General features: G+C 43.8%; 1 protein-coding gene across 1 annotated transcript in view; it reads left to right on the top strand.

Annotated features, from left to right (window-relative positions):
• CUBN (cubilin) overlaps window positions 1-15,700 on the top strand; it is a 298,563-nt gene that overhangs the window by 17,176 nt on the left and 265,687 nt on the right. Inside the window, exons 8-13 of the mRNA XM_068238249.1 lie at window positions 4,406-4,574; window positions 4,901-5,032; window positions 5,641-5,736; window positions 9,502-9,626; window positions 9,878-10,064; window positions 12,603-12,721. Coding sequence (XP_068094350.1) covers window positions 4,406-4,574; window positions 4,901-5,032; window positions 5,641-5,736; window positions 9,502-9,626; window positions 9,878-10,064; window positions 12,603-12,721 — 828 coding nt within the window. The remainder of the gene's footprint in view (window positions 1-4,405; window positions 4,575-4,900; window positions 5,033-5,640; window positions 5,737-9,501; window positions 9,627-9,877; window positions 10,065-12,602; window positions 12,722-15,700) is intronic.

The following is a 15,700-nucleotide window of genomic DNA, read 5'->3' as shown; positions in this document are numbered from 1 at the left end:
ATTCTGCCAACAGTAGTACGTGAGCACAGGCTGTCGGCAGACGGATAAGTCTTATCAGTCTGCAGACAGCCTTTACTCACGTACTACTGTCGGCAGAACGACCGCGCCGCAGGAGTGTCAGACAGACCCGTCGTTGGTTACAATACTGTGTGTGTACGCACCTTAAGTAGAATTTAATTGTTTAAGAGATTAAGATTTAAGATGATAAACAGGGTTGATCCAAGAGTCCAGCCTAATAAAGTTGCTATTCCATGAGTGTGCTAGTAGACATTTCACAGCATTACAGAATTGATTCATCAGCTTGTTTTGAATTTTGGATAGATAAGGGACGGCATAGCCAAAGAGCGCTGACTATGGTTCTGGTGAGGCCATTGTTATAGGACAATCTTTTTAAAGGTCAGAGTCCAAATTTTATTGGATGTAATCAAACCAGATAACCAAGCTGTAAACCAATAAATTACCATAGCCAAGTTATCATAACTTGCTTGATCAGAAGACCCAAGCACCACCATCATCACCAGGGCAAAGACCACTTATAATTGCTGAGTCTGGATGGAATGGAGCACCTCTGGTCTCTCCAGTCTCCACAGGTTTTTACAGAATTGGAACACTTATATAAAGCTCCTCAAGTGATTGGTCAATACCGTTTCCTCAAACAACATGGCCAATCACAGCTGACCATTTTAATGGCTCCATCCTTGAAAACCTTAGGGACAAATCCATACAAGAGGTTGAAGGCGTCCTGATGACCAGCACCTGTAAAATGCCAAGTGGGCAACCTGCAGACAAACCACATACACGTTCCTAATCAAAGCATTATGTTTGTGGCTCCTTCATTGGTGCCATAGTCGATGTCTCTCCGTAGGTGAATTTCAGAACCGGAAAGTGAAAAAAACAACTAGAAAAACCAGGAGCGCCAATAAAGTGTAGCACAGTGGAACCTTGGTTTGCAAGCATAATTCGTTCCAGAAACATGCTTGTAATCCAAAGCACTCTTACATGAAAACATTTCCCCATAAGAATTAATTGAAACCCAGTTGATTCGTTCCACAATCCAATAACAGTTATAGTAAAATAGTACAAAATAAAAATGTAAACAAGACTTTCACTATAACTAACAGAATCATTACCATCTGTTAGCTCGCCCCAACCTTTTTTTTTTTTTAACCTCCTCAGCGGTATGGACGACTATACACGTCCATCACCGCCGGAGGTCGCCGCTCAGGCCCTGCTGGGCCGATTTGAGCGAAATAAAAAGCAGCACACGCAGCCGGCACTTTGCCAGCCGCGTGTGCTGCCTGATCGCCGCCGCTCTGCGGCGATCCGCTGCGAGCAGCGGCGAAAGAGGGTCCCCCCAGCCGCCCGAGCCCTGCGCAGCCGGAACAAAAGTTCCGGCCAGCGCTAAGGGCTGGATCGGAGGCGGCTGACGTCAGGACGTCGGCTGACGTCCATGACGTCACTCCGCTCGTCGCTATGGCGACGATGTAAGCAAAACAAGAAAGGCTGCTCATTGCGGCCTTCCTTGTTTATTCTGGGTGCCGGAGGCGATCGGAAGAACGCCTCCGGAGCGCCCTCTAGTGGGCTTTCATGCAGCCAACTTTCAGTTGGCTGCATGAAACAGTTTTTTTTTTAATAAAAAAAAAAACCCTCCCGCAGCCGCCCTGGCGATCTTAATAGACCGCCAGGGAGGTTAAAGAGGAGCTGTTGGCCAAACTATCTCAGAAAAAAAAACACATATATTAGTAGATAAATTCTTGCTCTACTTACATAACAGATATATGGCACTGTCCACATTTTGATTTCAGTGAGTCTTAGTTATATTGTAAATAAAGAGAATCCTGTTTCTGTGAGTTTCCATTATAGAATCCATGTGTCTGAAGCCAATCCTGATGTCATTTCTTCCCTTACTCTGTTTCCTCTCCTCTGCCTGATTATGTATGTATGCCCCCTCTCAGTCTTCAGGCACTCCCATATCCATTGAGCACGCTCGCTTACAGGAACTATAAGGAGGCGTGATTTTTTTTTAAAAAGACCGCGGCTTCTGATGAGCAGCGTCGGTTTTTCTACCAGAGACTTAGATCAATGAATGGGAACTATGTTCGCATTCATTGATCTCCGGGCTAACTGGGGGCGGCACGGGGGCGCGCATGTGCTGCAGCAGCAGCCTTTTGGACGTGACAGTCATGTCCAAAAGGCTAAAATGGTTAAGCGCAATTAAGTACAATCCTGCACCATCAAAGGGAGAACAACTATCGGCTCAGTTGTGGGGACTTGCCGCATTTATAGTTTTTTTTTTTGCTTGTATATCAAGATGTTGCTTGAATATCAAGTCAAAATTTCACAAACATTTTTGCTTGTATTGCAAAGTTCTCTTAAGCCAAGTTACAGTAAACTCAATCCAAGGTTTTACTGTATTTAATAAAACACAGGGATAAAAAACAATAAAAATCCTACTTACAAGGATGGGTTGCTAGAGGCAACAAAAAGCCTGTAGAGAAATCTGTCTCCACGCAGATAGATCTGGGTTCTTCTCTATGAGGTGGATCTGGGTTCTTCTCTATGAGGTGGTTCTCCGCGCAGATAGATCTGAGTTCTTCTCTATGAGGTGGATCTGGGTTCTTCTCTATGAGGTGGTTCTCCACGCAGATAGATCTGGGTTCTTCTCTATGAGGTGGTTCTCCACGCAGATAGATCTGAGTTCTTCTTTATGAGGTGGATCTGGGTTCTTCTCTATGAGGTGGTTCTCCGCGCAGATAGATCTGAGTTCTTCTCTATGAGGTGGATCTGGGTTCTTCTCTATGAGGTGGTTCTCCACGCAGATAGATCTGGGTTCTTCTCTATGAGGTGGTTCTCCACGCAGATAGATCTGGGTTCTTCTCTATGAGGTGGTTCTCCACGCAGATAGATCTGGGTTCTTCTCTATGAGGTGGTTCTCCACGCAGATAGATCTGGGTTCTTCTCTATGAGGTGGTTCTCCACGCAGATAGATCTGGGTTCTTCTCTATGAGGTGGTTCTCCACGCAGATAGATCTGGGTTCTTCTCTATGAGGTGGTTCTCCACGCAGATAGATCTGGGTTCTTCTCTATGAGGTGGTTCTCCACGCAGATAGATCTGGGTTCTTCTCTATGAGGTGGTTCTCCACGCTGATAGATCTGGGTTCTTCTCCATGAGGTGGTCGGTCGCTCCCCAAACAAAACAAAACAAAAAAAATCCCTGGATAAACTCACAAGGGAGACCCCTAGCTAGGGGATAGGTAATACAATGGTTGGGGGGAAGCACCCCAGGGTGTATATAGCTCTTCTAATCTGTTTGAAACAATAAGTGGTCTTACCTTGGATGAAGAATGGATTATAAAAGCTATTTATTGAACACAAATACTGACGCGTTTCACAGGCCTTACCTTCGTCTTCAGGTCAATATAACAGTGTCTGTTAGGAGAAACACCGTAGACTTGGAGCAACTGCCTGTCATTGGAGCTATATGTTACTAAAATAGGATAAGAACTGCACATAAGAGTGTTGAAATGTGTATTTAGCAACAATAATCTATTGGGTGAGTAAGATACATTACCAACTGTAACCACAGGTTGGCAGTGTGTTCTAGTAATAAAGTTTTTGCTACATCATGTGTCTGCAAAAGGAAGTTTGTTATACTTGGTGTATAAGGGCTGGTTGAAACGGACGTCTGTCCGGCTTTCAGAGGCGTTGCGGTCGGCAGCATTGCGGAGCGTCGCGTTCGAGCTTTCAACGGCTTTCCGTGGCGTTCAGTTGCAGCCAGAATTTTTCTCCCCACAGGAGGACATTAGCCACAGAGGTTAACTCTCCCAGGACGCTACATGTAGCGTCCAGGGTCGCCTCGATCGAACGCCAGGGAAAATTAGGATCTGAACGCTGCATTTGTTCAAACGCCGGTAAAAGCCCGGTACAAATGCTCCCATTCACTTGAATGGGAGCGTTTAACGCCGAGTCCCAAACGCCGGCGGTAAACGCGAGGCAGACGCACGTTTGAAGCAGCCCTAACAGCCAAGAGAGCCATTAGCCATGAGGTCTTCTGCGCAACAGAAAACATTTAATTATAATAACTGTCTATCACCAAGAATGATGCTACATTCTTCTCATTAGTTAAACAGCCTGAGGGTCGCACTGTTGGCTCTGAGGGGCCATATGCAGCCACAGGCTGAGCACCAGGGATCTAGAGGCTAGAGCCATACAGGAAACACTGTATTGATATCCTGTATTCCACTGAGGCCTCAGGTGTCTGGTGTTGCTCAGATGGGCCTGTGCCATCCTGCTTCAGAATGTGTGAACAGAAATCATGGAATTGGACGAAATGTAATCTCTGTTTGGTGTTTTCTAGACTGGAAAGGAGACATTTGCTTTACGTATGTTGTTTGTGTATTTTCAGCCCAAGTACAGCTGCGTGTGTGAATCAGGATGGATGTCCTCTTCTGGAAATGTCTCGTGTAGCACCGATATAGATGAATGTAACCTGCCTAACCCGCCCTGCTCCCAGAATCCTCCAGTCCAGTGTACCAACATCCCAGGTTCCTTCATCTGTGGCCAGTGCCCTGCAGGTACCAATTACTAAGGAAAAATGCCAATTAGAACTTATAGAAGAACCGTAACTACATATAGTAGGATGCAGTAAATTGTTCAGGATACCCACTTTTATTTTAAATATCCTGTTTTCCACTTCAGAAACACTTCCTATATCTATGTAGCCCCACCCTCCCACTGAGGTTTAGGCTTAGGATTACCGGATCCAGGTCAACTAATTTTGAGTTCTGATTGGTTAAGGGTTACTGTGCTTTGCAATGTTTATTGCCTCCTAAAGTAAGACTAAATACTGATGATCATTTTATAGTGGCGTGATAATTTTGGTTATTCTGTCTGTATAAAGGCTGGACTGGAACTGGATACAGCTGCCAGGATATTGACGAGTGCCAGACCAACAATGGAGGCTGCTCTCTTGCCCCGCTGGTGAAGTGTATGAACACGATGGGATCCTATCACTGTGCTTCTTGTCCTCCAGGTCATTTACTCTCCACATAAAGACTAAGTCGTTTCAGAAGTAGGATGTTTACATTTCAGCAGTGCAAAGCTACGAGGCTGATGTAATCTATAATCAGGGGTGCAAACAAGTATAAAATACGTAAAAAGAAATGTTTAAAAGGATGTAGGGGTGGACTTACTTCCAAAGAAGGGCAAAGTATCATTCAAAGAACAAAAACTTTATTTGGACACAAGTTAACGCTTCCTCAAGCAAAGTAAATTGGAGTGTCGGAGAAGTGGTCTCTGTGAGCTCTGAGCCAAGCTCACAGAGACCAGTTCTCAGGCACGCCAATTTATTTTGAAGCAGTGGGATGCTTCTGGATAAAACTGGTTACTGCATTATTATGCAAGACAGCGACTTCCAATACTAGCCGACTGTGATTGGGTGGGGATTGTGATTTTTCACAACAATGACATTACTTTGGGGCACAGGCAGGTAGCAGAATTATATTGTTAAAGTTAGGAGACTGTGACTCTGCTTTAAGTAATAATCTTGATGGAAAACATTTTCTTGCTTTAAATAAAGGCATAGTTTAATACTACTGTACATATATGTCATTGGATGCTAATAAAATATGTTATAACCAGGCTATGAAGGCGATGGCCACACATGTAATCTGATGGACGCTTGCTCGGTGAACAATGGAGGCTGCCATCGTCTAGCTGCGTGCGCACCAAGTGACGGTAAGGCATTGCCTGTTTGTGACATGTAGCAGTGCATGGTACCATTATTATTATATACTGTACTGTACGTTAAAATAAAAGTCACCCGAGGTGAGAGTGATATGGAGGCTTCTATATTTATTTTCTTTTAAACAATACCAGTTGCTTGGCAGCCCTGCTGATCTATTTGGCTGCAGTAGTGTCTGAATCACACCAGAAACAAGCACGCAGCTAATCTTGTTATGTCTGACTAAAATGTCAGAAACACCTGATCTGCTGCATGCTTGTTCAGGGGCTATGGCTAAAAAGCATTAGAGGTAGAGGATCAGCAGTATAGCCAGGCAACTGGTATTGCTTAAAGCGGATCCGAGATGAAAAACTAACTATAACAAGTAACTTGTCTATATATCTTATCTAAAGTTTAGATAGTTTACACAGCAAATCCAGCTGCAAACAGCTTTAATACAAAATTATTATTTCTTCCTGTGATACAATGACAGCAGCCATGTTGTTTGTAAACATTACACACAGGCAGGCTTATCTGTATCTTGAGCACTCAGCCTGTGAAAAAAACCTTATCCCCCCTCCTCCCTCCTCCCCTCTGCCTCTGAAATCAATGGCTAGTAACACCGCCTCCTCCTCCTGCCCAGACTGAGCTCCTATGAGCCCTTGCTACTGCCAAGGCTCTCTGAAAACCTGTGGGCGTGGTTTATTTAGTTTATAGGGAATTAGAGTATCAAAACAAAAACAAAAAAGTATTTGGCTTGAGGAATGCCCTATAAACAATAGGAAAGGAACACAATTATGCAATAAGTAAAAGTTCACCTCGGATCCACTTTAAAAGGAAATAAATATGGCAGCCGCCAAATCACTCTCACCTCGAGTTCACTTTAACACACACCATACGTCAAAGGTGACAATTTCAGCATTATAAAAAACAGCCCCAAGCGGCATACAAGCCAGAATTACTGTACATATGGGGCGGACTTACCATGAGGTCACCTGAATAAAGTAATTCAGGTGGCAAAATCCAGTGGTGGGCTGACATTTTGCATATGGGAAATTTTGCATTGAAATTCACAATTACACATTGTCATTGTAATGCAAAATTTCAGAGAAAATCGTAATTAATTTCGTATGTAATATTTAATAATTTCACGTACATTGTTGCAAAATTTTGTGCCGACCTTGGAAGTGAATAGCAAAACCCCCATACATGCTATTGCTACCAAAATTGCTACATATGTTAAGCAGAATAGTAGGTACAAGTCAAAAATACCTTGTAGTTTTTGAGAAAATCGATTTTTTTCTATTCTCCCGCCCGTCTTCCTGGCACACACACTAGCCTCCTCACCCTACCCCAGCGTACACAAGTGTGTGATTATTTTTTTTTGAAGATTTTTGTCAAAGTTTGACAAAGGAGCATGTGTTTCCCTCCAAAACGTTGTGTGGTCAAGAAGAAAAAGATTACATCCGGGCACCTTCCGTCATATCCTTTATTGCGTCACTCATGCCGAAAGTGGGTTACAAACCAAGGCTGTGTTCAGTTCACCTGTAGGTTCACATTGGTGGTGGTGAGTTGGAGGTGGGGGTATCGGGCATCAGTTGGGGCTTGCGACGGCCGTTTCGCGTCCTTACAGACGCTTGGTCACGCTGCGCTCCAATAACTGAGGCAGTCCGTGAGTGTCCGGTATATGCGGAGATAAGCCCCGCCTCTTCCGGACATCACGTCTGCCAATAGTGAAGACTAAAGGGAGATTGCCAGGACGCAGACATGCCCCGCCCCACAGCGGGAACTACCATACCCAGAAGGCAGCGCTGGTGGGAGGCGGAGAGGGGAGGAGATTCATCCAAATCTCTCCACCAATATGCGGCTGGGAGAGCCCAGCAAATTACGCCCCACGAGCGTTGACCCGAAGTGCCCGGCTTTAAATTTTTCTGCCAGGCACACTGGTATGGTGAAGGCCAATCTGCCCCCAAACGTTTCCAATCGTGGGGCGGAGCACCGCCATCCAGTCAAAACACCCTAGAAAACATCCCTCCAAAACGTTGCCTGTTTAATATGACAGTCTGTGATTAAATTCATAACAGAGCTTTGGATGGTGCCGGCTTCACTTCTTCATTGATTGAATATCAATGAAAAATGTGCGGTTCCTACAGCCGATCTGTTCTTTTGTTGTAGATATCCGTGAAAATGGATGAAAAGGACATACCCATGGAACGATTACCAATATTTAGATCCATATTTTTCAGTGTGCCCAATCTCCTTACAATCCCATCATCTTCTCGATCAGGAATAGGGTCTGAAGTAAAAAAAATTGCCGGCCGGGCACCCACTTGTGTTTACAAATTACTCTCAAAAGGCTGAGAAGGATTTTGTAATGTAAAAGTGGAGCGATTTGTGGAGCAATTTAGAGCCCTGCTTTCCCCTATTAAATTGCTCGGAAAATGCTGCAGGCGGAGCAATTGCGATTTCGGCAAACCGCTCCGGTGAGTTCACCTATATTACAGCAAAGGTGAAGAAAAATTAAACTTATGAGATTATTTATTTATTGTATTTATAAAGCGCCAACATATTACGCAGCGCTGATGATGAATTGTATGTGTAGTACAGCTAAAAAATAGAACATGAGTAGCAAAGAAAAGAGTCTCATTCTTTTCCAGTACAGGAAGAGTTAAAAACCTCCAGTTGTTATCTATGAAAAAGAGCTTCTCTGGGTCAAAGGCAGTTCTATTTTCGGAAGCACTTCAACAGCCAACAAACAGTGAGAGACAGCTTGGGATAAGGTTTTACTGCAGGAAAGTTCAAATTGTCATTATTTCTGCTTTGGTTTATAGCTTAAAAGACAGAGTGTGGTTTTAAAACTGCAACTGTAACAGTATGATGCAATGTTATAAAAAAAAAAAGCTACAGTATATAACTGAAAATAAAAATATGAGACTCTTTTCTTTGCTACTAATGTTCTATTCATTATCCATACTACACATACAAATCATTATACCATCTTTCCCCGAAAATAAGACAGTGTCTTATATTAATTTTTGCTCTAAAAGATGTGCTAGGGCTTATTTTCAGGGGATGTCTTATATTTCTACTAGGAAGTGTCTCTCAGCAGAACATTTCCTGTTCCTTTGTACTGTGATGTTCATGGATTTGAAAGTATGCTACTGTGCTGATCAGGCACCTGCCCTGTCTTCCCTGCGCACAGCTGATAACCATGCTGTGTGCTGGGATGACAGGATCAGTGCCTGATTGGCACTGCACTGCTGTGTCCCCGCTTACTGGCTGCCTCCTCCTCCTCTTTAACTTTCGCTAGGGCTTATTTTTGGGGTAGGGCTTATATTTGAAGCATGCACAAAATTCCAGCTAGGGCTTATTTTCAGGGTAGGTCTTATTTTCAAGGAAAGAGGGTATCATAAGTTTCACTTCAGGTTTGCTTTAACTTTCATTAGCCTAGCGTTTTGGAATCGCCAGCTATTCCGAGACGTGGCTAATGCTGGGCATACACGCTTCATTTTCTGGCGCTCAAATTGACGCTCGATTCTGCAGTCGCTTATCTTATCGTCCGCTCGTTTTTCTTATTTTTTTCCATTCACTTCTGTCAGAAAGCGAGCGGCAAAAGGATCGAAAGGGAGATCGGACATGTCGGAAATTATCTATCGAACCATCTAATCACCTGAAAAACGAACCGTGAATTCCCAGCATTAAACACTCTAGTGAGCCGTAGCCCTTCCTCTGTAAATGATGATTTTCACTCACGCTAATTGCTTTATATCTCCTGACAGAGGGCGTTCTGCCGGTTTGCGTCTGTCCTCCGGGGTACACTGGCAGTGGATACGGACCCAGCGGCTGCCAGTCTGTTAGCGATATCTGCCAGAAGCAGAATCCCTGTGTGAACGGCGTGTGCAAGGTGAGATTCTGTACTGCCCTACTGCATTTATTTAAAAAACAAAAATTGCTGTAGGTAAACCACATGACTGCTACGACGGTGGTCTGATATAACCCATGTGAGGGCAGCACATTGTTACCCTTTAACTATTAATAAATGGGGGATCACTATTGCCATACATGGAGCCACAAACACACAGATCTGATTTCTTTTGTTTTTGTTTTTATTCCAAAAACATCCTGAAATTCCCGTCTCCTGATTGGCGGGTGCAGCCCGGTATCCTGGACTACACATGCGAATGTCATTCAGGGTGGACGGGAGCCAACTGCAGCGAGAACCTCAATGAGTGCTCCAGTAACCCGTGTCAGAATGGCGGCATCTGCCTGGACGGGACGGACGGCTACACGTGTAACTGCAGCAGCGGCTGGACCGGCTTCCACTGTGAGACGCAGACACAAGGTACGGGGCTGGCTGGTCCTCTATGTATAAGGGGTTTTAACTTTATAGGGAAGGGACATTGGAGGAGATTTATCAACGCATTAACAACAGTTTTTTCTTCTAAATCTGTTCTAACCAGCAGGGAGAACAGTTCTGCATGATAATAAGAACCTTCTTAAATCCTAGGTAATAGTGACAATTTAGCATGAATTTCTAGAGCTGCACTACAGTTAAGAAAAGTGCAAATCCATCCCTATACTGGCGCCGATTAAGAAGTGCTTGATAGCAGTTCTACGGGTATAGAACTGCAGGCTAGACATGATTGCAGAGTGCAGGCTAGACATGATTTGTGATGTGCTCCTCCCCCTGCTGAATTCCTCCTCAGAGCCTGCTGCTATCAATATAGCAGGTGTGTTGGTTACCTCAGCAACAGCAATTCCCCTCACACACTGCACTGTCTTAGAGACCTTCCTAGCTCCTCCTATTTTACAACAGTTTTAGAAGGAATCTGCACTGTCTAATGATTTCGTAAGATGTCTGAGACCGTTCTGCATGGATTTCTAAAAACCTACCAATATTTTGTCTCAGACACTCTTAATAAACCTGGCCCTCAGTTCTTAAATTGAACCCTAGATGGACCTCGGGTCAGAAATCAAATGTCCTCCGAATCACCGCTGCCTGGGACCCTCCTGCACACAACAGTCGTACTCCTCTTCATGCACGAGTGCAGCCTTGCTGCACCTGCCCAAGCACAGCCGTGCCTGTGCAGTATCTCGTGCCACTCCGCCTTTCTGCCCTGGTGCCCCACACTTGTGCTTGAAGAGGGACGTGACTGGGAGCTTGAAAGCTTTTGTCTGATTACTTTGGGGGGAGGCAATTGACAGCGGTGGACCGAAGAACAGTGTGTTCTCTTTGTGTAAACTTTATAGGGATCTAACCATCTTTCTTTTCTGCAGTTTGTCCTGGTTTCTAATAGCTGTAGGAGCTGCCATTTTCCACTCTTCCCTTCCCTCTGCTTTTATTTTTCCAGGGGAAGATGTGAATGTAATTAAGTGTGACTTCTCTAAACTGTTTGAAGTACAGTGTCATATCCTTCCTCCCCACTCCTTAGGAAAACTTTTGTCTGCTCATTGCTACTACTAACTTCAGCATTCCTTATCTGCCTGTTCTTTCTGCGGAATGCAGGCCGTGGAAGTAGAGCAATAAAAGCCTCTAACAAACATTTAAATGTAAAAAGAAGAGATAGAATAGAATTTCTTCAGTAATGGGCCACATTGTTAACATGCATTTTTAATGTGCTATTGAGATGCCCTGGGGCTAAAAATGCTGCTCTATTCACTTTAACCGGGGGGGGGGGAGGCAAATAAAAAAAATGTAATACAGTTTTTGTTGATTGCTCCTTGGCATGCATCACTTGATTATATTTAGCTAAATAAAACATGTCCCACATGAAAGAAAAGTGTGCAGCATGGAAAATAAAAAATATGCAACGTGTGTTTTGGAATAACAAATATAAAAGTACTTAAGGAGAATCTGTACTCTAAAATTCTTACAACAAAAAGCATACCATTCTATTCATTATGTTCTCCTGGGCCCCTCTATGCTGTTTCTGCCACTTCCTGCTGCAATCCTGGCTTGTAATTGCCAGTTTTATGCACTGTTTACAAACAAAAGACATGGCTTGTGATAGGCTCAGAGAAGCTCAGTCTGTGACTCACACAGCCTGCAGGGGGCCTGGAGAGGGTGTGTATAGCTTCTATGCAATCACAAGCACATTCCAGTCTGACTGCCTCAGCCCGACAGAGCTGACAGAGGAAAGAAGATTAGATCATATAACAGAGATAATACAGTCACTGTGCAAGTAGGAAAGGCTGCAGTAAGACACACCACATTAGAACAGGCATATAAACTTATAGGACAGAAGAAATAAGGATGAACATTTTGTTACAGAGTCTCTTTAAACAGAAAAAAAAAATCACAAGAACGAACAATAGTCAGAGAGCCCCACACATTAAAGAGGAACTGTAACCCAGGATTGAACTTCATCCCAAACAGTAGCTGATGCCCCCTTTCCCATGAGAAATGTTTACCTTTTCTCCCATAGATTATCAGTGGGGTCTGTGTGGTTGATATCGTGGTGAAACCCCTCCTACAGTGTGATGTCAGGACCTAGGTCCCTACAGTTTCCTGTCTGTGAGACTTGTTGCATTGTGGGAAATAACAGCTGTTTCCAACTGCCAAGCAACCGGTATCTCCCTCCGTGCCTATGTATATCTATAAGGGAAAAAAAACTTTTAGCCCATCATATTTTTAGGGGGCGTGGTTATAAATAATAGCAGTTGGTGCTGTCTATTTTTTCTTTCTTGTCTGCCAGCAGTAAAGATGATGACATGCAGGCTCATACAGACCAAACAACATAAACAAATGACATGGCGAATATCAATCATTTCTTATCTCTCTTCTATTTTTTTACCTTTTCACTTTGCAATGTACGGATTCATTTTTTCCCCCTATTTTGCTTAGGTTCCTTTTTAATCAAATCTGTTTCTTTTCATTCAGCTTGTGGAGGTGTTTTAACTAATTTGAATGGAACGTTAAGCTACCCCAACAATCCAGGCAATGACTCTTATGGGCCATCGGTGAACTGTTTGTGGGTGATACGCACTGAATCAGACAAGGTGAGAAGCAATGGAAAGTCATGATATTGTGATGCACACAATGGCTAAATAACCTGGCAAACAGGGATGGTTATTTTATATATTGACATAAATAAATACAGAGGGGTTGCAGCACACAAGAGGAAAACAGTGACAGGGGCTCTTGGTTACGCTTTAACGACCTGGTGAGTCCTACTCTAACCATGCAAAAATGCTAGTTTTTATTAGCGTTCTTGTGGGAAACGTTCCAAAAACCAGAGAGTCAACTAAATGTGGAAAAGGAAATTATTAGTCTTATTTGGGGTAACTGAAAGATGGGCAGAAAGAGGTATGGCATACATTTAAAATTGCTGTGGCGCAGCTCTCCCTTATCTGTGACTAAGCAAAAGTTGTAATTTGATCAGGGAGCTTGTTGGTAAATGCAGGATGTTAACCCTATGTCTGCTTCCATGAAAGCAGAAAGTAGACACACTGCAGATAAATTGCAGGAGTTCTGTAAGCTGTAAAAAAGTTACAAAGGTTATTATGCTGTTGTGTATCTTTTAGGGCAGAGAGGAAGTTCTGAGTTCAGGTCCACTTTAAAGGGGAACTGAAGAGAGAGGTATATGGAGGCTGTCATGTTTATTTCCTTTTAATCAATACCAGTTGCCTGGCAGCCCTGCTGGTCTATTTCTCTGCAGTAGTATCTGATTAAAACCAGAAACAAGCATGCAGCTAGTCTTGTCAGATCAGACTTATAAGTCTGAACCACTGAAACACCTAATCTGCTGCATGCTTGTTCAGGGGCTATTGCTAATAGTAATAGAGGCAGAGGATCAGCAGGGCTGCCAGGCAACTGGTATTGTCTAAAAGGAAATAAACATGACAGCCCCCATATACCTCTCTCTTCAGTTCCCCTTTAAGACAGGATTGTTTTTACCTGAGCAATACAGGAATGTACTTTTGGGAACCACTGACGCTATTAACACTCAAACAAATGTTTTTTCCTTCATTTAAGGGTCTTGGCTCTCCCTCTGATTCTTACACATTGTACCTGTTTTGGGTATTTCCTCCAGCAATCTCGTCCAATCACAACTTCACATCCCCAGCTTGGACGGCTTTTCTGGCCACCGGTATAACGGCCTCCGTTGTTCCACGTTTCCATGGCCCTAAATATTTAACCATCGTTATATTAAAATGAGCTTTTCGCCTCCAGAGGACACTTATTTATTGGCTAGTGCGAGTCTTCATAAAACCCAAATACATCTATTTGTTCTGTTTTGTTTTGCTGACTCTCTTCGTACTTTTTCTCCGTATGTTTTTACAATCTGGCAGCTTTGGTGCTTTTCTGTTGCCCTGGGATAGAACACAACATTACTGGGGTCAGAAATAACATAAACAACTCTGCCTGACCACATACAGGACATATTAAAAGCCACAAAATGAGGGTAGGAATAAAATAAATAAGATGTTCTTATGGAAACCTGAGATGCCAAAAAAATAAAAAAATATATACATACCTGGGGCTCCCTCCAGCCCCCTTCAGGCTGATCGTTCTCTCGCCGTCTTCCCACGCTGCCTGGATTGGAGGAGGCCCGGTAATTCCGCCAGTCGGGGTGTACTATGCATGCGTGGCCCGGGTGCGCACGCGTACCCCATTGCGCTCCTGTTGCTGGGAGCATTCTGTGACTGCATGCTACTACTGCGCAAGTGCAGAGCGCTCCATGGGAGAGCGATGGGGGAGAACGCGCGGCCGGTGTTGTGTCTGATTACGCTGCCTGCTGATTTGCGCTGCCCCGCATGCGCAGTAGGAGACTGTGCGGCCACAGTTCCTATTTGATTATGCTGCTGATGGTAAAATACTAAATATCTCTGCTTCTTCACATTCTACACTCCCCACATTTTCAGGGTAGGCAGGAGTACCCCCCCCCCCCCCCCCGAACTACCTCTATGCCAAATTGCAGCCCCCGACACCCACTGGTTCCCGAGATAGGTTTCTCTAATTTAACTCCTGAACCAGCGGGGCTCAGGGGCTGCAATTTGGCATAGAGGTCGTTCGGGGGATCCTCTCCCTACCCTGAAAATTTGGTGAGTGTATGATGTGTGGAAGCGGAGATATTTATTATGTTACCTTCAGCAGCATAATTAACTTCACACTGAGCATGCGTGCTACTCAGTGTGGAAGGGAGCTTCCGGGCAGCGCAATCAGACATTACACCGGCCTGTGATGACTGACAGAATTACCAGGCTTCCTAGCGTAGGATCTAGGCTGCATTGGAAGACTGCGAGGGCCTGATGGCCTGTGGGGCTGGAGGAAGCCCCAGGTATTTATAATTTTATTTTCAAAATAATTTTTAAAGAGGAACTGTAGTCAAAATAACATGAATAAAATTGCTTTTTTTTTTTTTTTTTTTACAAAATTGAGTACTTGCATATTTTTCGATCCACAATTTCGGCATTGTCCTGTTTTATTCCAGTTGCTCTCAGTAGTGAGAACTAATCCTGATTTGAAAGTCGAAGGTCTTGGCATTTATCATGCGAGAGGAGTCCGCATAATAAACAGCCTAGGCTAAAGGTGCATACACGCATCCGAATTAATGCCTGATAGTCCATTTAGTTTAGTCTTTTGAACGACTTTAAGAGTGAACAAGTCGTTCAAACGTCCCGAACAACAAAGCGGCCGATAAACTAATTTATTGTACATGTAGTTTAACCAACTTGCTAATAGACAATGGACTGGATGGAACAAACGACTATAGGTTTGCACGTCTATTAGTCGGTCAAATAACTAGAAGTTGTTTGTACGCATGCACTGACCGATAGTTGTCCCAACTGATCCGCAGACCGCAAGTTGGATCGGGCAAACCGCCTCTTATCAGTTGGTCGTTTAGGCGTCCACACGTCCAACTTATCATCCAGCCAACAAGTTTGAACGGAAACATTGGACATGTGTACGATCCATTGGAAACATTGGACATGTGTACGATCCTTAAAGGGAATGTCCAGGCTGCAAAATAAATT

The sequence above is a fragment of the Hyperolius riggenbachi genome, chromosome 5, assembly GCF_040937935.1.
Source record: "Hyperolius riggenbachi isolate aHypRig1 chromosome 5, aHypRig1.pri, whole genome shotgun sequence".
NCBI classification, from domain to species: Eukaryota; Metazoa; Chordata; class Amphibia; order Anura; family Hyperoliidae; genus Hyperolius; species Hyperolius riggenbachi.
Note: the sequence above shows the minus strand (reverse complement) of the source record. Positions and strands in the feature narration are given on the sequence as shown.